This window comes from Oncorhynchus masou, chromosome 30 (assembly GCF_036934945.1).
Source record: "Oncorhynchus masou masou isolate Uvic2021 chromosome 30, UVic_Omas_1.1, whole genome shotgun sequence".
NCBI lineage: Eukaryota > Metazoa > Chordata > Actinopteri > Salmoniformes > Salmonidae > Oncorhynchus > Oncorhynchus masou.
Genome location: NC_088241.1, coordinates 71,141,874 through 71,169,474, shown reverse-complemented (window position 1 = coordinate 71,169,474; position 27,601 = coordinate 71,141,874). Strand labels below are relative to the sequence as shown.

Sequence of the window (27,601 nt, the reverse complement as noted above, 5' to 3'; positions counted from 1 at the left end):
TAACGTGTTGTTGATGGTGGTGGTTAGTTTAAGGGTTAGGGCAGGTAGCTGGTCTAACATGTTGTTGATGGTGGTTAGTTTAAGGGTTAGGGCAGGTAGCTGGTCTAACGTGTTGTTGATGGTGGTTATTTAAGGGTTAGGGCAGGTAGCTGGTCTAATGTGTTGTTGATGGTGGTTAGTTTAAGTGTTAGGGCAGGTAGCTGGTCTAAAGTGTTGTTGATGGTGGTTAGTTTAAGGGTTAGGGCAGGTAGCTGGTCTAACGTGTTGTTGTTGATGGTGGTTAGTTTAAGGGTTAGGGCAGGTAGCTGGTCTAACGTGTTGTTGATGGTGGTTAGTTTAAGGGTCAGGGCGGTAGCTGTTCTAACGTGTTGTTGTTGATGGTGGTTAGTTTAAGGGTTAGGGCAGGTAGCTGGTCTAACGTGTTGTTGTTGATGGTGGTTAGTTTAAGGGTTAGGGCAGGTAGCTGGTCTAACGTGTTGTTGCTGATGGTGGTTAGTTTAAGGGTTAGGGCAGGTAGCTGGTCTAACGTGTTGTTGCTGATGGTGGTTAGTTTAAGGGTTAGGGCAGGTAGCTGGTCTAACGTGTTGTTGATGGTGGTTAGTTTAAGGGTTAGGGCAGGTAGCTGGTCTAACGTGTTGTTGTTGATGGTGGTTAGTTTAAGGGTTAGGGCAGGTAGCTGGTCTAACGTGTTGTTGTTGATGGTGGTTAGTTTAAGGGTTAGGGCAGGTAGCTGGTCTAACATGTTGTTTCTGATGGTGGTTAGTTTAAGGGTTAGGGCAGGTAGCTGGTCTAACGTGTTGTTGATGGTGGTTAGTTTAAGGGTTAGGGCAGGTAGCTTGTCTAACGTGTTGTTGTTGATGGTGTTTAGTTTAAGGGTTAGGGCAGGTAGCTGGTCTAACGTGTTGTTGTTGATGGTGGTTAGTTTAAGGGTTAGGGCAGGTAGCTGGTCTAACGTGTTATTGTTGATGGTGGTTAGTTTAAGGGTTAGGGCAGGTAGCTGGTCTAACGTGTTGTTGTTGATGGTGGTTAGTTTAAGGGTCAGGGCAGGTAGCTGGTCTAACGTGTTGTTGATGGTGGTTAGTTTAAGGGTTAGGGCAGGTAGCTTGTCTAACGTGTTGTTGTTGATGGTGGTTAGTTTAAGGGTTAGGGCAGGTAGCTGGTCTAACGTGTTGTTGATGGTGGTTAGTTTAAGGGTTAGGGCAGGTAGCTGGTCTAACGTGTTGTTGATGGTGGTGGTTAGTTTAAGGGTCAGGGCAGGTAGCTGGTCTAACGTGTTGTTGATGGTGGTTAGTTTAAGGGTTAGGGCAGGTAGCTTGTCTAACGTGTTGTTGTTGATGGTGGTTAGTTTAAGGGTTAGGGCAGGTAGCTGGTCTAACATGTTGTTGATTTTGGTTAGTTTAAGGGTTAGGGCAGGTAGCTGGTCTAACGTGTTGTTGATGGTGGTGGTTAGTTTAAGGGTTAGGGCAGGTAGCTGGTCTAACATGTTGTTGATGGTGGTTAGTTTAAGGGTTAGGGCAGGTAGCTGGTCTAACGTGTTGTTGATGGTGGTTATTTAAGGGTTAGGGCAGGTAGCTGGTCTAATGTGTTGTTGATGGTGGTTAGTTTAAGTGTTAGGGCAGGTAGCTGGTCTAAAGTGTTGTTGATGGTGGTTAGTTTAAGGGTCAGGGCGGGTAGCTGTTCTAACGTGTTGTTGTTGATGGTGGTTAGTTTAAGGGTTAGGGCAGGTAGCTGGTCTAACGTGTTGTTGTTGATGGTGGTTAGTTTAAGGGTTAGGGCAGGTAGCTGGTCTAACATGTTGTTGATGGTGGTTAGTTTAAGGGTTAGGGCAGGTAGCTGGTCTAACGTGTTGTTGATGGTGGTGGTTAGTTTAAGGGTTAGGGCAGGTAGCTGGTCTAACATGTTGTTGATGGTGGTTAGTTTAAGGGTTAGGGCAGGTAGCTGGTCTAACGTGTTGTTGATGGTGGTTATTTAAGGGTTAGGGCAGGTAGCTGGTCTAACGTGTTGTTGATGGTGGTTAGTTTAAGTGTTAGGGCAGGTAGCTGGTCTAAAGTGTTGTTGATGGTGGTTAGTTTAAGGGTTAGGGCAGGTAGCTGGTCTAACGTGTTGTTGTTGATGGTGGTTAGTTTAAGGGTTAGGGCAGGTAGCTGGTCTAACGTGTTGTTGATGGTGGTTAGTTTAAGGGTTAGGGCAGGTAGCTGGTCTAACGTGTTGTTGATGGTGGTTAGTTTAAGGGTTAGGGCAGGTAGCTGGTCTAACGTGTTGTTGATGGTGGTGGTTAGTTTAAGGGTTAGGGCAGGTAGCTGGTCTAACGTGTTGTTGATGGTGGTTAGTTTAAGGGTTAGGGCAGGTAGCTGGTCTAACGTGTTGTTGATGGTGGTTAGTTTAAGGGTCAGGGCGGGTAGCTGTTCTAACGTGTTGTTGTTGATGGTGGTTAGTTTAAGGGTTAGGGCAGGTAGCTGGTCTAACGTGTTGTTGTTGATGGTGGTTAGTTTAAGGGTTAGGGCAGGTAGCTGGTCTAACGTGTTGTTGATGGTGGTTAGTTTAAGGGTTAGGTAGCTGGTCTAACGTTTGTTGATGGTGGTTAGTTTAAGGGTTAGGGCAGGTAGCTGGTCTAACGTGTTGTTGATGGTGGTGGTTAGTTTAAGGGTTAGGGCAGGTAGCTGGTCTAACGTGTTGTTGATGGTGGTTAGTTTAAGGGTTAGGGCAGGTAGCTGGTCTAACGTGTTGTTGATGGTGGTTAGTTTAAGGGTTAGGGCAGGTAGCTGGTCTAACGTGTTGTTGATGGTGGTGGTTAGTTTAAGGGTTAGGGCAGGTAGCTGGTCTAACATGTTGTTGATTTTGGTTAGTTTAAGGGTTAGGGCAGGTAGCTGGTCTAACGTGTTGTTGATGGTGGTGGTTAGTTTAAGGGTTAGGGCAGGTAGCTGGTCTAACATGTTGTTGATGGTGGTTAGTTTAAGGGTTAGGGCAGGTAGCTGGTCTAACGTGTTGTTGATGGTGGTTATTTAAGGGTTAGGGCAGGTAGCTGGTCTAATGTGTTGTTGATGGTGGTTAGTTTAAGTGTTAGGGCAGGTAGCTGGTCTAAAGTGTTGTTGATGGTGGTTAGTTTAAGGGTCAGGGCGGGTAGCTGTTCTAACGTGTTGTTGTTGATGGTGGTTAGTTTAAGGGTTAGGGCAGGTAGCTGGTCTAACGTGTTGTTGTTGATGGTGGTTAGTTTAAGGGTTAGGGCAGGTAGCTGGTCTAACATGTTGTTGATGGTGGTTAGTTTAAGGGTTAGGGCAGGTAGCTGGTCTAACGGTTGTTGATGGTGGTGGTTAGTTTAAGGGTTAGGGCAGGTAGCTGGTCTAACATGTTGTTGATGGTGGTTAGTTTAAGGGTTAGGGCAGGTAGCTGGTCTAACGTGTTGTTGATGGTGGTTATTTAAGGGTTAGGGCAGGTAGCTGGTCTAACGTGTTGTTGATGGTGGTTAGTTTAAGTGTTAGGGCAGGTAGCTGGTCTAAAGTGTTGTTGATGGTGGTTAGTTTAAGGGTTAGGGCAGGTAGCTGGTCTAACGTGTTGTTGTTGATGGTGGTTAGTTTAAGGGTTAGGGCAGGTAGCTGGTCTAACGTGTTGTTGATGGTGGTTAGTTTAAGGGTCAGGGCAGGGTAGCTGTTCTAACGTGTTGTTGTTGATGGTGGTTAGTTTAAGGGTTAGGGCAGGTAGCTGGTCTAACGTGTTGTTGTTGATGGTGGTTAGTTTAAGGGTTAGGCAGGTAGCTGGTCTAACGTGTTGTTGCTGATGGTGGTTAGTTTAAGGGTTAGGGCAGGTAGCTGGTCTGATGGTGTTGTTGCTGATGGTGGTTAGTTTAAGGGTTAGGGCAGGTAGCTGGTCTAACGTGTTGTTGATGGTGGTTAGTTTAAGGGTTAGGGCAGGTAGCTGGTCTAACGTGTTGTTGTTGATGGTGGTTAGTTTAAGGGTTAGGGCAGGTAGCTGGTCTAACGTGTTGTTGTTGATGGTGGTTAGTTTAAGGGTTAGGGCAGGTAGCTGGTCTAACGTGTTGTTGATGGTGGTTAGTTTAAGGGTTAGGGCAGGTAGCTGGTCTAACGTGTTGTTGTTGATGGTGGTTAGTTTAAGGGTTAGGGCAGGTAGCTGGTCTAACGTGTTGTTGTTGATGGTGGTTAGTTTAAGGGTTAGGGCAGGTAGCTGGTCTAACGTTGTTGATTGTTGATGGTGGTTAGTTTAAGGGTTAGGGCAGGTAGCTGGTCTAACGTGTTGTTGTTGATGGTGGTTAGTTTAAGGGTTAGGGCAGGTAGCTGGTCTAACGTGTTGTTGATGGTGGTTAGTTTAAGGGTTAGGTGGTTAGTTTAAGGGTTAGGGCAGGTAGCTTGTCTAACGTGTTGTTGTTGATGGTGGTTAGTTTAAGGGTTAGGGCAGGTAGCTGGTCTAACGTGTTGTTGATGGTGGTTAGTTTAAGGGTTAGGGCAGGTAGCTGGTCTAACGTGTTGTTGATGGTGGTGGTTAGTTTAAGGGTCAGGGCAGGTAGCTGGTCTAACGTGTTGTTGATGATGTGGTTAGTTTAAGGGTTAGGGCAGGTAGCTTGTCTAACGTGTTGTTGTTGATGGTGGTTAGTTTAAGGGTTAGGGCAGGTAGCTGGTCTAACATGTTGTTGATTTTGGTTAGTTTAAGGGTTAGGGCAGGTAGCTGGTCTAACGTGTTGTTGATGGTGGTGGTTAGTTTAAGGGTTAGGCAGGTAGCTGGTCTAACATGTTGTTGATGGTGGTTAGTTTAAGGGTTAGGGCAGGTAGCTGGTCTAACGTGTTGTTGATGGTGGTTATTTAAGGGTTAGGCAGGTAGCTGGTCTAATGTGTTGTTGATGGTGGTTAGTTTAAGTGTTAGGGCAGGTAGCTGGTCTAAAGTGTTGTTGATGGTGGTTAGTTTAAGGGTCAGGGCAGGTAGCTGTTCTAACGTGTTGTTGTTGATGGTGGTTAGTTTAAGGGTTAGGGCAGGTAGCTGGTCTAACGTGTTGTTGTTGATGGTGGTTAGTTTAAGGGTTAGGGCAGGTAGCTGGTCTAACATGTTGTTGATGGTGGTTAGTTTAAGGGTTAGGCAGGTAGCTGGTCTAACGTGTTGTTGATGGTGGTGGTTAGTTTAAGGGTTAGGGCAGGTAGCTGGTCTAACATGTTGTTGATGGTGGTTAGTTTAAGGGTTAGGGCAGGTAGCTGGTCTAACGTGTTGTTGATGGTGGTTATTTAAGGGTTAGGCAGGTAGCTGGTCTAACGTGTTGTTGATGGTGGTTAGTTTAAGTGTTAGGGCAGGTAGCTGGTCTAAAGTGTTGTTGATGGTGGTTAGTTTAAGGGTTAGGGCAGGTAGCTGGTCTAACGTGTTGTTGTTGATGGTGGTTAGTTTAAGGGTTAGGGCAGGTAGCTGGTCTAACGTGTTGTTGATGGTGGTTAGTTTAAGGGTTAGGGCAGGTAGCTGGTCTAACGTGTTGTTGATGGTGGTTAGTTTAAGGGTTAGGGCAGGTAGCTGGTCTAACGTGTTGTTGATGGTGGTGGTTAGTTTAAGGGTTAGGGCAGGTAGCTGGTCTAACGTGTTGTTGATGGTGGTTAGTTTAAGGGTTAGGCAGGTAGCTGGTCTAACGTTTGTTGATGGTGGTTAGTTTAAGGGTTAGGGCAGGTAGCTGGTCTAACGTGTTGTTGATGGTGGTGGTTAGTTTAAGGGTTAGGGCAGGTAGCTGGTCTAACATGTTGTTGATTTTGGTTAGTTTAAGGGTTAGGGCAGGTAGCTGGTCTAACGTGTTGTTGATGGTGGTGGTTAGTTTAAGGGTTAGGGCAGGTAGCTGGTCTAACATGTTGTTGATGGTGGTTAGTTTAAGGGTTAGGGCAGGTAGCTGGTCTAACGTGTTGTTGATGGTGGTTATTTAAGGGTTAGGGCAGGTAGCTGGTCTAATGTGTTGTTGATGGTGGTTAGTTTAAGTGTTAGGGCAGGTAGCTGGTCTAAAGTGTTGTTGATGGTGGTTAGTTTAAGGGTCAGGGCGGGTAGCTGTTCTAACGTGTTGTTGTTGATGGTGGTTAGTTTAAGGGTTAGGCAGGTAGCTGGTCTAACGTGTTGTTGTTGATGGTGGTTAGTTTAAGGGTTAGGCAGGTAGCTGGTCTAACATGTTGTTGATGGTGGTTAGTTTAAGGGTTAGGGCAGGTAGCTGGTCTAACGATGGTGGTGGTTAGTTTAAGGGTTAGGGCAGGTAGCTGGTCTAACATGTTGTTGATGGTGGTTAGTTTAAGGGTTAGGGCAGGTAGCTGGTCTAACGTGTTGTTGATGGTGGTTATTTAAGGGTTAGGGCAGGTAGCTGGTCTAACGTGTTGTTGATGGTGGTTAGTTTAAGTGTTAGGGCAGGTAGCTGGTCTAAAGTGTTGTTGATGGTGGTTAGTTTAAGGGTTAGGGCAGGTAGCTGGTCTAACGTGTTGTTGTTGATGGTGGTTAGTTTAAGGGTTAGGGCAGGTAGCTGGTCTAACGTGTTGTTGATGGTGGTTAGTTTAAGGGTCAGGGCGGGTAGCTGTTCTAACGTGTTGTTGTTGATGGTGGTTAGTTTAAGGGTTAGGGCAGGTAGCTGGTCTAACGTGTTGTTGTTGATGGTGGTTAGTTTAAGGGTTAGGGCAGGTAGCTGGTCTAACGTGTTGTTGCTGATGGTGGTTAGTTTAAGGGTTAGGGCAGGTAGCTGGTCTAACGTGTTGTTGCTGATGGTGGTTAGTTTAAGGGTTAGGGCAGGTAGCTGGTCTAACGTGTTGTTGATGGTGGTTAGTTTAAGGGTTAGGGCAGGTAGCTGGTCTAACGTGTTGTTGTTGATGGTGGTTAGTTTAAGGGTTAGGGCAGGTAGCTGGTCTAACGTGTTGTTGTTGATGGTGGTTAGTTTAAGGGTTAGGGCAGGTAGCTGGTCTAACATGTTGTTTCTGATGGTGGTTAGTTTAAGGGTTAGGGCAGGTGGTCTAACGTGTTGATGGTGGTTAGTTTAAGGGTTAGGGCAGGTAGCTTGTCTAACGTGTTGTTGTTGATGGTGTTTAGTTTAAGGGTTAGGGCAGGTAGCTGGTCTAACGTGTTGTTGTTGATGGTGGTTAGTTTAAGGGTTAGGGCAGGTAGCTGGTCTAACGTGTTATTGTTGATGGTGGTTAGTTTAAGGGTTAGGGCAGGTAGCTGGTCTAACGTGTTGTTGTTGATGGTGGTTAGTTTAAGGGTCAGGGCAGGTAGCTGGTCTAGGTATGGTGGTTAGTTTAAGGGTTAGGCAGGTAGCTTGTCTAACGTGTTGTTGTTGATGGTGGTTAGTTTAAGGGTTAGGGCAGGTAGCTGGTCTAACATGTTGTTGATGGTGGTTAGTTTAAGGGTTAGGGCAGGTAGCTGGTCTAACGTGTTGTTGTTGATGGTGGTTAGTTTAAGGGTTAGGGCAGGTAGCTGGTCTAACGTGTTGTTGTTGATGGTGGTTAGTTTAAGGGTTAGGGCAGGTAGCTGGTCTAACGTGTTGTTGTTGATGGTGGTTAGTTTAAGGGTTAGGGCAGGTAGCTGGTCTAACGTGTTGTTGTTGATGGTGGTTAGTTTAAGGGTTAGGGCAGGTAGCTGGTCTAACGTGTTGTTGTTGATGGTGGTTAGTTTAAGGGTTAGGGCAGGTAGCTGGTCTAACGTGTTGTTGTTGATGGTGGTTAGTTTAAGGGTCAGGGCAGGTAGCTGGTCTAACATGTTGTTGCTAATGGTGGTTATTATAAGGGTTAGGGCAGGTAGCTGGTCTAACGTGTTGTTGATGGTGGTTAGTTTAAGGGTTAGGGCAGGTAGCTGGTCTAACGTGTTGTTGTTGATGGTGGTTAGTTTAAGGGTTAGGGCAGGTAGCTGGTCTAACGTGTTGTTGTTGATGGTGGTTAGTTTAAGGGTTAGGGCAGGTAGCTGGTCTAACGTGTTGTTGTTGATGGTGGTTAGTTTAAGGGTTAGGGCAGGTAGCTGGTCTAACGTGTTGTTGCTGATGGTGGTTAGTTTAAGGGTTAGGGCAGGTAGCTGGTCTAACGTGTTGTTGTTGATGGTGGTTAGTTTAAGGGTTAGGGCAGGTAGCTGGTCTAACGTGTTGTTGCTGATGGTGGTTAGTTTAAGGGTTAGGGCAGGTAGCTGGTCTAACGTGTTGATGATGGTTAGTTTAAGGGTTAGGGCAGGTAGCTTGTCTAACGTGTTGTTGTTGATGGTGGTTAGTTTAAGGGTTAGGGCAGGTAGCTGGTCTAACGTGTTGTTGATGGTGGTTAGTTTAAGGGTTAGGGCAGGTAGCTGGTCTAACATGTTGTTGATGGTGGTTAGTTTAAGGGTTAGGGCAGGTAGCTGGTCTAACGTGTTGTTGCTGATGGTGGTTAGTTTAAGGGTTAGGGCAGGTAGCTGGTCTAACGTGTTGTTGATGGTGGTTAGTTTAAGGGTTAGGGGTAGGTAGCTGGTTGTTGATGGTGGTTAGTTTAAGGGTTAGGGCAGGTAGCTGGTCTAACGTGTTGTTGATGATGGTTAGTTTAAGGGTTAGGGCAGGTAGCTTGTCTAACGTGTTGTTGTTGATGGTGGTTAGTTTAAGGGTTAGGGCAGGTAGCTGGTCTAACGTGTTGTTGATGGTGGTTAGTTTAAGGGTTAGGGCAGGTAGCTGGTCTAACGTGTTGTTGTTGATGGTGGTTAGTTTAAGGGTTAGGGCAGGTAGCTGGTCTAACGTGTTGTTGTTGATGGTGGTTAGTTTAAGGATTAGGGCAGGTAGCTGGTCTAACGTGTTGTTGATGGTGGTTAGTTTAAGGGTTAGGGCAGGTAGCTGGTCTAACGTGTTGTTGTTGATGGTGGTTAGTTTAAGGGTTAGGGCAGGTAGCTGGTCTAACGTGTTGTTGATGGTGGTTAGTTTAAGGGTTAGGGCAGGTAGCTGGTCTAACGTGTTGTTTCTGATGGTGGTTAGTTTAAGGGTTAGGGCAGGTAGCTGGTCTAACGTGTTGTTGATGGTGGTTAGTTTAAGGGTTAGGGCAGGTAGCTGGTCTAACGTGTTGTTTCTGATGGTGGTTAGTTTAAGGGTTAGGGCAGGTAGCTGGTCTAACGTGTTGTTGTTGATGGTGGTTAGTTTAAGGGTTAGGGCAGGTAGCTGGTCTAACGTGTTGTTGCTGATGGTGGTTAGTTTAAGGGTTAGGGCAGGTAGCTGGTCTAACGTGTTGTTGATGATGGTTAGTTTAAGGGTTAGGGCAGGTAGCTTGTCTAACGTGTTGTTGTTGATGGTGGTTAGTTTAAGGGTTAGAGCAGGTAGCTGGTCTAACGTGTTGTTGATGGTGGTTAGTTTAAGGGTTAGGGCAGGTAGCTGGTCTAACATGTTGTTGATGGTGGTTAGTTTAAGGGTTAGGGCAGGTAGCTGGTCTAACGTATTGTTGCTGATGGTGGTTAGTTTAAGGGTTAGGGCAGGTAGCTGGTCTAACGTGTTGTTGATGGTGGTTAGTTTAAGGGTTAGGGCAGGTAGCTTGTCAACGTGTTGTTGTTGATGGTGGTTAGTTTAAGGGTTAGGGCAGGTAGCTGGTCTAACGTGTTGTTGTTGATGGTGGTTAGTTTAAGGGTTAGGGCAGGTAGCTGGTCTAACGTGTTGTTGCTGATGGTGGTTAGTTTAAGGGTTAGGGCAGGTAGCTGGTCTAACGTGTTGTTGATGATGGTTAGTTTAAGGGTTAGGGCAGGTAGCTTGTCTAACGTGTTGTTGTTGATGGTGGTTAGTTTAAGGGTTAGGGCAGGTAGCTGGTCTAACGTGTTGTTGATGGTGGTTAGTTTAAGGGTTAGGGCAGGTAGCTGGTCTAACATGTTGTTGATGGTGGTTAGTTTAAGGGTTAGGGCAGGTAGCTGGTCTAACGTATTGTTGCTGATGGTGGTTAGTTTAAGGGTTAGGGCAGGTAGCTGGTCTAACGTGTTGTTGATGGTGGTTAGTTTAAGGGTTAGGGCAGGTAGCTTGTCAACGTGTTGTTGTTGATGGTGGTTAGTTTAAGGGTTAGGGCAGGTAGCTGGTCTAACGTGTTGTTGATGGTGGTTAGTTTAAGGGTTAGGGCAGGTAGCTGGTCTAACGTGTTGTTGTTGATGGTGGTTAGTTTAAGGGTTAGGGCAGGTAGCTGGTCTAACGTGTTGTTGATGGTGGTTAGTTTAAGGGTTAGGCAGGTAGCTGGTCTAACGTGTTGTTGTTGATGGTGGTTAGTTTAAGGGTTAGGGCAGGTAGCTGGTCTAACGTGTTGTTGATGGTGGTTAGTTTAAGGGTTAGGGCAGGTAGCTGGTCTAACGTTGTTGTTGATGGTGGTTAGTTTAAGGGTTAGGGCAGGTAGCTGGTCTAACATGTTGTTGATGGTGGTTAGTTTAAGGGTTAGGGCAGGTAGCTGGTCTAACGTGTTGATTGTTGATGGTGGTTAGTTTATGGTGGTTAGGGTTAGGGCAGGTAGCTGGTCTAACGTGTTGTTGTTGATGGTGGTTAGTTTAAGGGTTAGGGCAGGTAGCTGGTCTAACGTGTTGTTGTTGATGGTGGTTAGTTTAAGGGTTAGGGCAGGTAGCTGGTCTAACGTGTTGTTGATGGTGGTTAGTTTAAGGGTTAGGGCAGGTAGCTTGTCAACGTGTTGTTGTTGGTGGTGGTTAGTTTAAGGGTTAGGGCAGGTAGCTGGTCTAACGTGTTGTTGTTGGTGGTGGTTAGTTTAAGGGTTAGGGCAGGTAGCTTGTCAACGTGTTGTTGTTGATGGTGGTTAGTTTAAGGGTCAGGGCAGGTAGCTGGTCTAACGTGTTGTTGATGGTGGTTAGTTTAAGGGTTAGGGCAGGTAGCTGGTCTAACGTGTTGTTGATGGTGGTTAGTTTAAGGGTTAGGGCAGGTAGCTGGTCTAACGTGTTGTTGATGGTGGTTAGTTTAAGGGTTAGGGCAGGTAGCTGGTCTAACGTGTTGTTGTTGATGGTGGTTAGTTTAAGGGTCAGGGCAGGTAGCTGGTCTAACGTGTTGTTGTTGATGGTGGTTAGTTTAAGGGTCAGGGCAGGTAGCTGGTCTAACGTGTTGTTGTTGATGGTGGTTAGTTTAAGGGTCAGGGCAGGTAGCTGGTCTAACGTGTTGTTGTTGATGGTGGTTAGTTTAAGGGTCAGGGCAGGTAGCTGGTCTAACGTGTTGTTGATGGTGGTTAGTTTAAGGGTTAGGGCAGGTACCTGGTCTAATAATAGGGTTTTTTAAATATGCTAATTTGATGTATGTGGGGGCGCTGACATCGACTTTAGGAGTTTAAGGGTTAGGGCAGGTATCGGGACTTACGTGTTGTTCCTGATGGTGAGTGTCTTCTGTTGGACGGAGTAAGGGTTGGCAGTGGGGAAGCAGACATAGTGTTCAGCTGTGACGTCACAGAGTTCTCCGAGAGCAGGGACCTCTTCTTCCCCAGACACACACACCAGCTCTAGACCTATCAGCTGGCCCTGACCTGGAGACAGACACACACCAGCTCTAGACCCATCAGCTGGCCCTGACCTGGAGACAGACACACACCAGCTCTAGACCTATCAGCTGGCCCTGACCGGGAGACAGACACACACCAGCTCTAGACTTATCAGCTGGCCCTGACCGGGAGACAGACACACACTAGCTCTAGACCTATCAGCTGGCCCTGACCGGGAAACAGACACACACCTTGTACAGTGAAGTCTTTGACCTGGCAGTTGTCACATACTATGGTGAAGACCTGGGAGCAACTCTCTGCCAGCATTGGGAAGAACACCACCTGGGACATGATGCACACGCAGGCACACACACACACACCACACACACAGTTTCTCAGTGTAGACAAAGCACTATCTGACTTTAGAGGCTGTGATATGACCAAAACGGCTGATTGACTCACCTCCACTACTGTGGTCTGCCCAGGTTGCAGCTCAAACAGGGAGGGGCTGACTGCAAACGGGGGCTCCTCAGCAAAGCTGGTAGTTACTACAGACTGGCAGTGAGAGATGAAGAATTACTACAGACATAATATAACCCTGTTATATAGACCATAATATAACCCTGTTATATAGACCATAATATAACCATGTTATACAGACCATAATATAATCCTGTCCTACAGACCATAATATAACCCTGTCCAACAGACCATAATATAACCCTGTCCTACGGACCATAATATAACCCTGTTATACAGACCATAATATAACCCTGTCCAACAGACCATAATATAACCCTGTTATACAGACCATAATATAACCCTGTCCTAAAGACCATAATATAACCCTGTTATACAGACCATAATATAACCCTGTTATACAGACCATAATATAACCCTTTTATACAGACCATAATATAACCCTGTCCCACAGACCATAATATAACCCTGTCCTACAGACCATAATATAACCCTGTCCTACAGACCATAATATAACCCTGTCCTACAGACCATAATATAATCCTGTCCAACAGACCATAATATAACCTTGTCCTACAGACCATAATATAACCCTGTCATACAGACCATAATATAACCCTGTCCTACAGACCATAATATAACCTTGTCCTACAGACCATAATATAACCCTGTTATACAGACCATAATATAACCCTGTCCTACAGACCATAATATAACCCTGTTATACAGACCATAATATAACCCTGTTATACAGACCATAATATAACCTTGTCCTACAGACCATAATATAACCCTGTTATACAGACCATATTATAACCTTGTCCTACAGACCATAATATAACCCTGTTATACAGACCATAATATAACCCTGTTATACAGACCATAATATAACCCTGTCCCACAGACCATAATATAACCCTGTCCCACAGACCATAATATAACCCTGTCCTACAGACCATAATATAACCCTGTCCTACAGACCATAATGTAACCCTGTTATACAGACCATAATATTACCCTGTCCTACAGACCATAATATAACCCTGTCCTACAGACCATAATATAACCCTGTCCTAAAGACCATAATATAACCCTGTTATACAGACCATAATATTACCCTGTCCTACAGACCATAATATAACCCTGTCCTACAGACCATAATATAACCCTGTCATACAGACCATAATATAACCCTGTCCTACAGACCATAATATAACCCTGTCCTACAGACCATAATATAACCCTGTTATACAGACCATAATATAACCCTGTCCTACAGACCATAATATAACCCTGTTATACAGACCATAATAAACCCTGTCCTACAGACCATAATATAATCCTGTCCAACAGACCATAATATAACCTTGTCCTACAGACCATAATATAACCCTGTCATACAGACCATAATATAACCCTGTCCTACAGACCATAATATAACCCTGTCATACAGACCATAATATAACCCTGTCCTACAGACCATAATATAACCCTGTTATACAGACCATAATATAACCCTGTTATACAGACCATAATATAACCTTGTCCTACAGACCATAATATAACCCTGTTATACAGACCATATTATAACCCTGTTATACAGACCATAATATAACCTTGTCCTACAGACCATAATATAACCCTGTTATACAGACCATAATATAACCCTGTTATACAGACCATAATATAACCTTGTCCTACAGACCATAATATAACCCTGTTATACAGACCATAATATAACCCTGTTATACAGACCATAATATAACCCTGTTATACAGACCATAATATAACCCTGTCCTACAGACCATAATAAACCCTGTCCTACAGACCATAATATAATCCTGTCCAACAGACCATAATATAACCTTGTCCTACAGACCATAATATAACCCTGTCCTACAGACCATAATATAACCCTGTTATACAGACCATAATAAACCCTGTCCTACAGACCATAATATAATCCTGTCCAACAGACCATAATATAACCTTGTCCTACAGACCATAATATAACCCTGTCATACAGACCATAATATAACCTTGTCCTACAGACCATAATATAACCCTGTTATACAGACCATAATATAACCCTGTTATACAGACCATAATATAACCCTGTTATACAGACCATAATATAACCCTGTCCTACAGACATCATATGAAACCTGTTGATCAGACAGATGGAGGAAAAAAAGAGGTGATTGTATTTACCCTTTGACCTCTAACCCTAACACCCTAACCCAGAGGTGATTGTATTTACCCTTTGACCTCTAACCCTAACACCCTAACCCAGAGGTGATTGTATTTACCCTGATGTTGGAGGCGGGCCACTGTCTCCGGGGGAGGATGCAGAAGGTTCCAGCACTGAGGCCCTCATTACAACACAGAAACTGTCTGAATCTCACCCCTCCTACCAGACAGTAGCCACAGTCCAGAACACTGGGCACTGGGCGGACACAAGACAGAGGGACAAACCAAGTCAGTACACATAAGGGTGTGTGGTAGAATGAGCTTAATCACTAACTAAGTACACTTTTTATTCTGTTTTCAATTTTCTTTGGTTAGAGGTGTACTGCATTAGGCTACGCTATACGGAGCAATCAATGATCATAACATCATTGCTCGTTAGGTAGTATGAACCACTCAGCTGTCAGTAGGGGAGGGGGTCAGGACCACTCAGGTGTCAGTATGGGAGGGGGTCAGGTCCACTCAAGTGTCAGTATGGGAGGGGGTCAGGACCACTCAGGTGTCAGTATGGGAGGGGGTCAGGTCCACTCAGGTGTCAGTATGGGAGGGGTCAGGACCACTCAGCTGTCAGTAGGGGAGGGGGTCAGGACCACTCAGGTGTCAGTATGGGAGGGGTCAGGACCACACAGGGGTCAGTATGGGAGGAGGTTAGGACCACTCAGCTGTCAGTATGGGAGGAGGTTAGGACCACTCAGGGGTCAGTATGGGAGGGGTCAGGACCACACAGCTGTCAGTATGGGAGGTTAGGACCACTCAAGTGTCAGTATGGGAGGAGGTTAGGACCACTCAAGTGTCAGTATGGGAGGTTAGGACCACTCAGCTGTCAGTATGGGAGGAGGTCAGGACCACTCAGCTGTCAGTATGGGAGGTTAGGACCACTCAGCTGTCAGTATGGGAGGTTAGGACCACTCAGCTGTCAGTATGGGAGGAGGTCAGGACCACTCAGCTGTCAGTATGGGAGGTTAGGACCACTCAGCTGTCAGTATGGGAGGTTAGGACCACTCAGCTGTCAGTATGGGAGGAGGTCAGGACCACTCAGCTGTCAGTATGGGAGGTTAGGACCACTCAGCTGTCAGTATGGGAGGTTAGGACCACTCAGCTGTCAGTATGGGAGGTTAGGACCACTCAGCTGTCAGTATGGGAGGTTAGGACCACTCAGGTGTCAGTATGGGAGGGGATCAGGACCACTCAGCTGTCAGTATGGGAGGTTGGGACCACTCAGCTGTCAGTATGGGAGGTTAGGACCACTCAGCTGTCAGTATGGGAGGTTAGGACCACTCAGCTGTCAGTATGGGAGGAGGTCAGGACCACTCAGCTGTCAGTATGGGCAGAGGTTAGGACCACCAGGCTGTCAGTATGGGCAGAGGTTAGGACCACTCAGGTGTCAGTATGGGAGGAGGTTAGGACCACTCAGCTGTCAGTATGGGAGGAGGTCAGGACCACTCACCTGTCAGTATGGGAGGAGGTCAGGACCACTCACCTGTCAGTATGGGAGGAGGTCAGGACCACTCACGTGTCAGCATGGGCAGAGGTCAGGACCACTCACGTGTCAGTATGGGCGGAGGTCAGGACCACTCACGTGTCAGTATGGGCGGAGGTTAGGACCACTCACGTGTCAGTATAGGTGGCGGTCTGCGGGCCTCGATGGGAACCAGCAGTGGATATTGGGACTGAGTCTCTACAACCAGGAAGTCTTGGTAGTCAGCCAGGGAGTCTGGAGCAAACAGTACCGTGTACTGGCAGGACATCCCAGGGGCTACGATACCCCCCTCGCCTGGAAACCTGCCTGATGACACAACACCGTCAGTGACTGCATCCCATACAGCATCCTATTACATGTATAGTGCACTACTCTTGACCAGGAATTTAGTGCAATATATAGGGAATAGGGTGATATTTGGGACTCAACATTATCTCCTCTTTACTCAGAATCATTAAGACCGCAGTTGTATTTCAATTCAATTCAAGGGGCTTTTTTGGCATGGGAAACATGTTAGCATTGATCTTTATTGGCATGGGAAACATATGTTAGCATTGATCTTTATTGGCATGGGAAACATATGTTAGCATTGATCTTTATTGGCATGGGAAACATGTTAGCATTGATCTTTATTGGCATGGGAAACATATGTTAGCATTGATCTTTATTGGCATGGGAAACACATGTTAGCATTGATCTTTATTGACATGGAAACATATGTTAGCATTGATCTTTATTGGCATGGGAAACATGTTAGCATTGATCTTTATTGACATGGGAAACATATGTTAGCATTGATCTTTATTGGCATGGGAAACATATGTTAGCATTGATCTTTATTGGCATGGGAAACATATGTTAGCATTGATCTTTATTGGCATGGGAAACATATGTTAGCATTGATCTTTATTGGCATGGGAAACATGTTAGCAGTGATCTTTATTGGCATGGGAAACATATGTTAGCATTGATCTTTATTGACATGGGAAACATATGTTAGCATTGCCAAAACAAGTGAAGTAGATAATAAACAAAAGTGAAATAAACAACAAAAATGAACAGTAAACATTACTCAGAAAAGTTCCAAAAGAACAAAGACATTACAAATGTCATATTATGTATACAGTTGAAGTCAGAAGTTTACATACACCTTAGCCAAATACATTTGAAATCAGTTGTTCACAATTCCGTCTTAGGTCAGTTAGGATCACCACTTTATTTTAAGAATGTGAAATGTCAGAATAATAGTAGAGAGAATGATTTATTTCAGCTTTAATTTATTTCATCACATTCCCCGTGGGTCAGAAGTTCACATACACTAAATTATTATTTGGTAGCATTGCCTTTAAATTGTTTTACTTGGATCAAACGTTTTGAGTAGCCGAAATAAATCAAATGTATTTATATAGCCCTTCTTACATCAGCTGATATATCAAAGTGCTGTACAGAAACCCAGCATAAAACCCCAAACAGCAAACAATGCAGGTGTAGAAGCATGAGGCCCATCCTCCTGACAGAGCTGGTGTAACTGAATCAGGTTTGTAGGCCTCCTTAATCGCACAAGCTTTTTCAGTTCTGCCCACAACTTTTCGATGGGATTGAGGTCAGGGCTTTGTGATGGCCACTCCAATACCTTGACTTTGTTGTCCTTAAGCCAATTTGCCACAGCAATGGAAGTATGCTTGGGGTAATTGTCCATTTGGAAAACCAGTTTGCGACCAAGCTTTAACTTCCTGACTTAAGATGTTGCTTCAATATTTCCACATAATTTTCCGTCCTCATCACGCCATCTATTTTGTGAAGTGCACCAGTCACTCCTGCAGCAAAGAACCCCCACAACATGATGCTGCCACCCCCGTGCTTCATGGTTGGGATAGTGTTCTTCGGCTTGCAAGCCTCCCCCTTTTTCCTCCAAACATAACGATGGTCATTATGGCCAAACAGTTTTGTTTCATCGGACCAGAAGACTTTTCTCCAAAAAGTACGATCTTTGTCCCCATGTGCAGTTGCAAACCGTAGTCTGGCTTTTTTATGGCGGTTTTGGAGCAGTGGCTTCTTCCTTGCTGAGCGGCCTTTCAGGTTATGTCAATATAGGACTCGTTTTACTGTGGATATAGATACTTTTGTACCTGTTTCCTCCAGCATCTTCACAAGGTCATTTGCTGTTGTTCTGGGATTGATTTTCACTTTTCGTACCAAAGTATGTTCATCTCTAGGAGACAGAACGCGTCTCCTTCCTGAGCGGTATGACGTCTGCGTGGTCCCATGCTGTTTATACTTGCGTACTATTGTGGTACGCAATAGTACGCAAACTTGCGTTTGGCAATTGCTCCCAATGATGAACCAGACTTGTGGAGGTCTACAATTTTTTCTCTGAGGTCTTGGCTGATTTATTTAGATTTTCCAATGATGTCAAGCAAAGAGGCACTGAGTTTCAAGTTAGGGCTTGAAATACCTCCAATTGACTCGAATTATGTCAATTATGTCTATCAGAAGCTTCTAAAACCATGACATCATTTTCTGGCTTTTTCCAAGCTGTTTAAAGGCCCAGTCAACTTAGTGTATGTAAACTTCTGACCCACTGGAATTGTGATACAGTGAATTATAAGTGAAATAATCTGTCTGTAAACAATTGTTGGACAAATTACTTGTGTCATGCACAAAGTAGATGTCCTAACCGACTTGCCAAAACTATAGTTTGTTAACAAGAAATGTGTGGAGTGGTTGAAAAACGAGTTTCAATGACTCCAACCTGAGTGTATGTAAACTTCCGACTTAAACTGTATATACATTGATGTAACGATGTGCAAATGGTTAAAGTACAAAAGGGAAAATAAATAAACATAAATATGGGTTTATTTACAATGGTGTTTGTTCTTCACTTCATTATTTATCATCTTGTGTAAATAGACTCTCTCTACAGCTGACTTCATAAATGTTAGCCTATGTAACATTACACTAATAAAAACAGTAGGACTGAGGTTCATGCTGTAGGTCTGATGCATTATCACAGGGAGGAGGTGAGGGCCCTGGCGATTTGGCGCCAGGAAAATATCCTCTCCCTCGACGTCAACAAAATTAAGGAGCTGATCGTGGACTTCAGGAGACAGCAGAGGGAGCACTCCCCCACATCGCTGGCACTGCAGTGGAGAAGCTAAAAAGCTTCAAGTTTCTCGGCGTACACGTCATTGCCAATCTGAAATGGTCCACCCACACAGTGAAGACCTTCAGGAGGCTGAAAACATTCAGCTTGTCCCCTAAGACTTCTACAGATGCACCATTGAGAGCATCCTATCGGGCTGTATCGCCGCCTGGTACGGCAACTGCACCGTCCACAACCACAGGGCTCTCCAGAGGGTGGTGCGGTCTGCCCAACGCATCACCGCGGGCACACTGCCTGCCCTCCAGGACATCTACAGCACCCGGTGTCACAGGAAGGTCAAGAAAATCATCAAGGGCATCAACCACCCAAGACACGGCCTGTTCACCCCGCTACCATCCAGAAGACGAGGTCAGTACAGGTGCATCAAAGCTGGGACAGAGAGACTGGAAAACAGCTTCTATCTCAAGGACATTAGAGTGTTAAATTAGCCATCACTAGCCTGCTTCCGGTTACTCAACCCTGCACCTAAGAGGCTGCTGCCCTGTATACATAGACATGGAATCACTGGTCACTTTAATAATGGAACACTAAATCAAATCAAATCCTATTGTATTTGTCACATGTGCCGACTACAACAGGTGTAGACCTTAACGTGAAATGCTTACTTACAACCCCTTAACCAACACTGTGGTTCAAGAAATAGTTTCAGAAAATATTTACTAAATAAACTAAAGTAAAAAATAAAATAAAATGTAACACAATAAAATAACAATAACGTGGCAGGGGATGCCGGTACCGAGTCAATGTGCGGGGCTACAGGTTAGTCGAGGTAATTTGTACATGTAGGTAGGGATGAAGTGACTATGCAAAGATAATAGACAGCAAGTAGCAGCAGTGTAATAACAAAGGCGGGTGTCAATGTAAATAGTCCAGGTAGCCATTTGATTAGTTGTCCAGCAGTTTTATGGTTTGGGGGTAGAGGCTATTATGGAGCCTTTTGGACCCAGAGGTGATGCTCAAATATAGCTTGCCGTGCGGTAGCAGAGAGAACAGTCTATGACTCGGGTGCCTGGAGTCTTTGACAATTTTCTAGACCTTCCTCTAACACCGCCTAGTATATAGGTCCTGAATGGAAGGAAGCTTGGCCCCAGTGATATACTTGACATTATGCACTACCCTCTGTAGCGCCTTACGGTCGGATGCTGAGCAATTGCCATACCAGGCGGTGATGCAACCGGTCAGACTGCTCTCGCTGGTGCAGCTGTGGATTTTTGTTGAGGATCTGGGGACCCATGACACATGTCTCCTAAGGGGGAAAAGGTGTTGCCGTGCCTTCTTCACAACTGTCTTGGTGAGTTTGGACCATGAAAGTTTGTTGGTGATGTGGACACCAAGGAACTTGAAATTCTCGACTCGCTCCACTACAGCCCAGTCGATGTGAATGGGGGCTTGTTCAACCGTCCTTTTCCTGTAGTCCACGATCAGCTCCTTTGTCTTGCTCGCATTGCGGGAGAGTTTGTTGTCCTGGCAGTCTGACCTCCTCCCTATAGGCTGTCTCATCGTTGTCAGTGATCAGGCCTACCACTGTTGTGTCGTCAGCAAACTTAATGATGCTTTTGGAGTTGTGCTTGGCAGTCATGGGTAAACAGGGAGTACCGGAGGGGGTTGAGAACGCACCCCTGGGGAGCTCCAGTGTTGAGGATCAGCATGGCAGATGTGTTGCTACCTACCCTCACCACCTGGGGACGACCCGTCAGGAAGTCCAGGATCCACCGGGAGGTGTTTAGTCCCAGAGTCCGTAGCTTAGTGATGAGCTTTGAGGGCACTATGGTATTGAACAATGATCTGTAGTCAATGAACAGCATTCTCACATAGGTGTTCCTTTGGAAAAGGGCAGTGTGGAGTGCAATTGAGATTGTGTCATCTGTGGATCGGTTGGGGCGGTATACAATTTGGAGTGGGTCTAGGGATGGTGTCGATGTGAGCTATGACCAGCTTTCCAAAGAAATTCCTGGCTACCGACGTGACATCATTTTATGTGATGATAAAAGGCTCATACAACACAAATATTTTTTTTATGTTTTCTTTCACAGTGATAGCAACTCCGACTGGGAGCCCCGGGTGCCAAGCTGCCCGCTCTACCTCTGCCCCCTCTACTCCTGCCTCCAGTGGTGTTCATATGCCACAGTTCATTACTGCAGGCATGACTGTGCCTCAGGGCCAAAAAGGCACAGCATGGAGGCGTCGTTGGGTTCTGTGTCGCATGACCTGCACCACTTGTTCAGTTTGCCTCTGCTTTACATCAGAAAGAGACTGCTATGGGACATGGCACAGGCAGCAAAATATTGTGTAGAGGACTTCCAAAGGGTGTACTGTTTTTTTATTTTTTTTTAAGTTCTAATATCTAACATTTTTTATATATTTTTTTGTGTGTTAGAATTGCTTTTTGATATGTTGTATATAGTTATTTGCACTGTTGTATATAGTCGTAGGTCATTTCACCAATTCGGCCACTTGGGTATATTTGGACAACTTGTGTGGGACACCTGGGTGACTTCATGCTATATGTCATGTAGCTCACTCATTCCTGAAGTTATCAGTCTGAAACTTTGCACACCTACAGTTGCCCTCTTGTGTTATCCATCAAAATTATCTCCAGCATCCTATTCTAGTACATGTGAAAGATGATGCTACAACAATAAAAAACAGAAAACGTATGATCTTTCTTTCTCTTTTCTTCCACCAGATCTACTGTGGTATATTCTCCTACATTCAATTAACATTTCCACAAACTTCAGAATGTTTCCATTCAAATGATACCATGATGCATATCCTTGCCTCTGGGGCTGAGCTACAGGCAGTTAGATTAGGGAATTTATTCAGGCGGGAATTGAGAACAAGGGATGCAGCCATAAGAGGTTAAACCGAATGACGACTGAAAGGGAACGTACAGTTATAAATATAACTACTGTTTCCTGAAGGAGGAAAAAATGTATAACATATTTTGCCACAGTGAAAACAGGGGATTTTGGGCATGCTGAAGTGCGGTACTGAATTGAGGAAATGAATGCGAGCCCCGGTATTAGCCAGGAAGGAGGACTTCTGAGTGCGGGCTCGGGCATGCATTGGCCTGACGGGTGTGATTTCACTTTTTTCAGGTGAATATGATTGGTCGTTGATACCTCGTTCCCTCCTTCAGGTAACAGTAGTTATATTCATAAATGTATGTTTTCCATACCAATTCATATGTCCTGAAACTCCCCTATAAACCACTGGATACGTTCCTGAAACTCTCCTATAAACCACTGGATACGTTCCTGAAACTCCCCTATAAACCACTGGATACGTTCCTGAAACTCTCCTATAAACCACTAGACACGTTCCTGAAACTCCCCTATAAACCACTGGATACGTTCCTGAAACTCCCCTATAAACCACTGGATACGTTCCTGAAACTCCCCTATAAACCACTGGATACATTCCTGAAACTCCCCTAAAAACCATTGGATACATTCCTGAAACTCTCCTATAAACCACTGGATACGTTCCTGAAACTCCCCTATAAACCACTGGATACGTTCCTGAAACTCCCCTAAAAACCACTGTATACATTCCTGAAACTCCCCTAAAAACCATTGGATACATTCCTGAAACTCTCCTATAAACCACTGGATACGTTCCTGAAACTCCCCTATAAACCACTGGATACGTTCCTGAAACACCCCTATAAACCACTGGATACGTTCCTGAAACTCCCCTATAAACCACTGGATACGTTCCTGAAACGCCCCTATAAACCACTGGATACGTTCCTGAAACTCCCCTATAAACCACTGGATACGTTCCTGAAACTCCCCTATAAACCACTAGACACGTTCCTGAAACTCCCCTATAAACCACTGGATACGTTCCTGAAACTCCCCTATAAACCACTGGATACGTTCCTGAAACTCTCCTATAAACCACTAGACACGTTCCTGAAACTCCCCTATAAACCACTGGATACGTTCCTGAAACTCCCCTATAAACCACTGGATACGTTCCTGAAACTCCCCTATAAACCACTGGATACATTCCTGAAACTCCCCTAAAAACCATTGGATACATTCCTGAAACTCTCCTATAAACCACTGGATACGTTCCTGAAACTCCCCTATAAACCACTGGATACGTTCCTGAAACTCCCCTAAAAACCACTGTATACATTCCTGAAACTCCCCTAAAAACCATTGGATACATTCCTGAAACTCCCCTATAAACCACTAGACACGTTCCTGAAACTCCCCTATAAACCACTGGATACGTTCCTGAAACTCCCCTATAAACCACTGGATACGTTCCTGAAACTCTCCTATAAACCACTAGACACGTTCCTGAAACTCCCCTATAAACCACTGGATACGTTCCTGAAACTCCCCTATAAACCACTGGATACGTTCCTGAAACTCCCCTATAAACCACTGGATACATTCCTGAAACTCCCCTAAAAACCATTGGATACATTCCTGAAACTCTCCTATAAACCACTGGATACGTTCCTGAAACTCCCCTATAAACCACTGGATACGTTCCTGAAACTCCCCTAAAAACCACTGTATACATTCCTGAAACTCCCCTAAAAACCATTGGATACATTCCTGAAACTCTCCTATAAACCACTAGACACGTTCCTGAAACACCCCTATAAACCACTGGATACGTTCCTGAAACTGCCCTATAAACCACTAGATACGTTCCTGAAACTCCCCTATAAACCACTGGATACATTCCTGAAACTCCTAAAAACCATTGGATACGTTCCTGAAACTCCCCTATAAACCACTGGATACGTTCCTGAAACTCCCCTACAAACCACTGGATACGTTCCTGAAACTGCCCTATAAACCACTGGATACGTTCCTGAAACTCCCCTATAAACCACTGGATACGTTCCTGAAACTGCCCTATAAACCACTGGATACATTCCTGAAACTCCCCTATAAACCACTGGATACGTTACTGAAACTGTCCTATAAACCACTGGATACGTTCCTGAAACTGCCCTATAAACCACTGGATACGTTCCTGAAACGCCCCTATAAACCACTGGATACGTTCCTGAATCTCCCCTGTAAACCACTGGATACGTTCCTGACACGCCCCTATAAACCACTGGAAACGTTCCTGAAACGCCCCTATAAACCACTGGATACGTTCCTGAAACTGTCCTATAAACCACTGGATACGTTCCTGAAACTCCCCTATAAACCACTGGATACATTCCTGAAACTGTCCTATAAACCACTGGATACGTTCCTGAAACACCCCTATAAACCACTGGATACATTCCTGAAACTGTCCTATAAACCACTGGATACGTTCCTGAAACTCCCCTATAAACCACTAGATACATTCCTGAAACTCCCCTATAAACCACTGGATACGTTCCTGAAACGCCCCTATAAACCACTGGATACGTTCCTGAAACTCCCCTGTAAACCACTGGATATCCTCCTGATAAACCACTGGATACGTTCCTGAAACTCCCCTATAAACCACTGGATACGTTCCTGAAACTCCCCTATAAACCACTGGATACGTTCCTGAAACACCCCTATAAACCACTGGATACGTTCCTGAAACTGTCCTATAAACCACTGGATACGTTCCTGAAACTGTCCTATAAACCACTGGATACGTTCCTGAAACACCCCTATAAACCACTAGATACGTTCCGTTCCTGAAACTCCCCTATAAACCACTGGATACATTCCTGAAACTCCCCTATAAACCACTAGATACGTTCCGTTCCTGAAACTCCCCTATAAACCACTGGATACATTCCTGAAACTCCCCTACAAACCACTGGATACATTCCTGAAACTGCCCTATAAACCACTGGATACATTCCTGAAACTCCCCTATAAACCACTGGATACGTTACTGAAACTGTCCTATAAACCACTGGATACGTTCCTGAAACTGCCCTATAAACCACTGGATACGTTCCTGAAACGCCCCTATAAACCACTGGATACGTTCCTGAAACTCTCCTATAAACCACTGGATACGTTCCTGAAACACCCCTATAAACCACTGGATACATTCCTGAAACTCCCCTATAAACCACTGGATACGTTCCTGAAACTGTCCTATAAACCACTGGATACGTTCCTGAAACACCCCTATAAACCACTGGATACATTCCTGAAACTGTCCTATAAACCACTGGATACGTTCCTGAAACTCCCCTATAAACCACTGGATACGTTCCTGAAACTGTCCTATAAACCACTGGATACGTTCCTGAAACTCCCCTATAAACCACTGGATACGTTCCTGAAACTCCCCTATAAACCACTGGATACGTTCCTGAAACTGTCCTATAAACCACTGGATAAGTTCCTGAAACTCCCCTATAAACCACTGGATACGTTCCTGAAACTCCCCTATAAACCACTGGATACGTTCCTGAAACTCCCCTATAAACCACTGGATACGTTCCTGAAATATATCGACATATAGAGGGAGGGGGGTGGTGTTTAGGGTTAGTGGTGGGGGGAGGGTTAGGGGAAGGGAAGGGAAGGGGGAAGGTTAGGGTTAGTGGTGGGGGGAGGGTTAGAGTACTGACTGAGACCCAGGGAGAAGTGAGGGGTGGTGGGGGGGAGGTAAGAGTACTGACCGAGACCCAGGGAGAAGTGAGGGTGGTGGGGGGGAGGTTAGAGTACTGACTGAAACCCAGGGAGAAGTGAGGGGTGGGGGGGGTTAGAGTACTGACCGAGACCCAGGGAGAAGTGAGGGGTGGTGGGGGTTAGAGTACTGACCGAGACCCAGGGAGAAGTGAGGGGTGGTGGGGTTAGAGTACTGACCGAGACCCAGGGAGAAGTGAGGGGTGGTGGGGTTAGAGTACTGACCGAGACCCAGGGAGAAGTGAGGGGTGGTGGGGGGAGGTTAGAGTACTGACCGAGACCCAGGGAGAAGTGAGGGGTGGTGGGGGGGGGAGGTTAGAGTACTGACCGAGACCCAGGGAGAAGTGAGGGGTGGGGGGGGTTAGAGTACTGACCGAGACCCAGGGAGAAGTGAGGGGTGGTGGGGGGGAGGTTGGAGTACTGACCGAGACCCAGGGAGAAGTGAGGGGTGGTGGGGGAGGTTAGAGTACTGACCGAGACCCAGGGAGAAGTGAGGGGTGGTGGGGGGGGTTAGAGTACTGACCGAGAACCAGGGAGAAGTGAGGGGTGGTGGGGTTAGAGTACTGACCGAGACCCAGGGAGAAGTGAGGGGTGGTGGGGGGGTTAGAGTACTCACTGAGACCCAGGGAGAAGTGAGGGGTGGTGGGGGGAGGTTAGAGTACTGACCAAGACCCAGGGAGAAGTGAGGGGTGGTGGGGGGAGGTTAGAGTACTGACCGAGACCCAAGGAGAAGTGAGGGGTGGTGGGGGGAGGTTAGAGTACTGACCGAGACCCAGGGAGAAGTGAGGGGTGGTGGGGGGAGGTTAGAGTACTGACCGAGACCCAGGGAGAAGTGAGGGGTGGGGGGGGGGTTAGAGTACTGACCGAGACCCAGGGAGAAGTGAGGGGTGGTGGGGTTAGAGTACTGACCGAGACCCAGGGAGAAGTGAGGGGTGGTGGGGGGGGGTTAGAGTACTGACCGAGACCCAGGGAGAAATGAGGGGTGGTGGGGGGGGGGTTAGAGTACTGACCGAGACCCAGGGAGAAGTGAGGGGTGGTGGGGGGTTAGAGTACTGACCGAGACCCAGGGAGAAATGAGGGGTGGTGGGGGGGTTAGAGTACTGACCGAGACCCAGGGAGAAGTGAGGGGTGGTGGGGGGAGGTTAGAGTACTGACCGAGACCCAGGGAGAAGTGAGGGGTGGGGGGGGGGAGGTTAGAGTACTGACCGAGACCCAGGGAGAAATGAGGGTGGTGGGGGGAGGTTGGAGTACTGACCGAGACCAAGGGAGAAGTGAGGGGTGGTGGGGGGGAGTTAGAGTACTGACCGAGACCCAGGGAGAAATGAGGGGTGGTGGGGGGGTTAGAGTACTGACCGAGACCCAAGGAGAAGTGAGGGGTGGTGGGGGGGAGGTTAGAGTACTGACCGAGACCCAGGGAGAAGTGAGGGGTGGTGGGGGGGGGTTAGAGTACTGACCGAGACACAGGGAGAAATGAGGGGTGGTGGGGGGAGGTTGGAGTACTGACCGAGACCCAGGGAGAAGTGAGGGGTGGTGGGGGGAGGTTAGAGTACTGACCGAGACCCAGGGAGAAGTGAGGGGTGGTGGGGGGAGGTTAGAGTACTGACCGAGACCCAGGGAGAAGTGAGGGGTGGTGGGGGGTTAGAGTACTGACCGAGACCCAGGGAGAAGTGAGGGGTGGTGGGGGGGGTTAGAGTACTGACCGAGACCCAGGGAGAAATGAGGGGTGGTGGGGGGGTTAGAGTACTGACCGAGACCCAGGGAGAAGTGAGGGGTGGTGGGGGGGGTTAGAGTACTGACCGAGACCCAGGGAGAAATGAGGGGTGGTGGGGGGGGGGTTAGAGTACTGACCGAGACCCAGGGAGAAATGAGGGGTGGTGGGGGGGTTAGAGTACTGACCGAGACCCAGGGAGAAGTGAGGGGTGGTGGGGGGGAGGTTAGAGTACTGACCGAGACCCAGGGAGAAGTGAGGGGTGGTGGGGGGGGTTAGAGTACTGACCGAGACCCAGGGAGAAGTGAGGGGTGGTGGGGGGGGTTAGAGTACTGACCGAGACCCAGGGAGAAGTGAGGGGGGGTGGGGAGGTTAGAGTACTGACCGAGACCCAGGGAGAAATGAGGGGTGGTGGGGGGGGTTAGAGTACTGACCGAGACCCAGGGAGAAGTGAGGGGTGGTGGGGGGGTTAGAGTACTGACCGAGACCCAGGGAGAAATGAGGGGTGGTGGGGGGGGTTAGAGTACTGACCGA

At 46.4% G+C, this 27,601-nt stretch overlaps 1 protein-coding gene across 1 annotated transcript in view; it reads right to left on the bottom strand.

Annotated features, from left to right (window-relative positions):
- dlec1 (DLEC1 cilia and flagella associated protein) overlaps window positions 1-27,601 on the bottom strand; it is a 197,118-nt gene that overhangs the window by 108,732 nt on the left and 60,785 nt on the right. The window contains exons 10-14 of the mRNA XM_064949696.1: window positions 15,721-15,894; window positions 14,171-14,307; window positions 11,844-11,936; window positions 11,633-11,723; window positions 11,264-11,426 (exon numbers count right to left, since the gene is read on the bottom strand). Coding sequence (XP_064805768.1) covers window positions 11,264-11,426; window positions 11,633-11,723; window positions 11,844-11,936; window positions 14,171-14,307; window positions 15,721-15,894 — 658 coding nt within the window. The remainder of the gene's footprint in view (window positions 1-11,263; window positions 11,427-11,632; window positions 11,724-11,843; window positions 11,937-14,170; window positions 14,308-15,720; window positions 15,895-27,601) is intronic.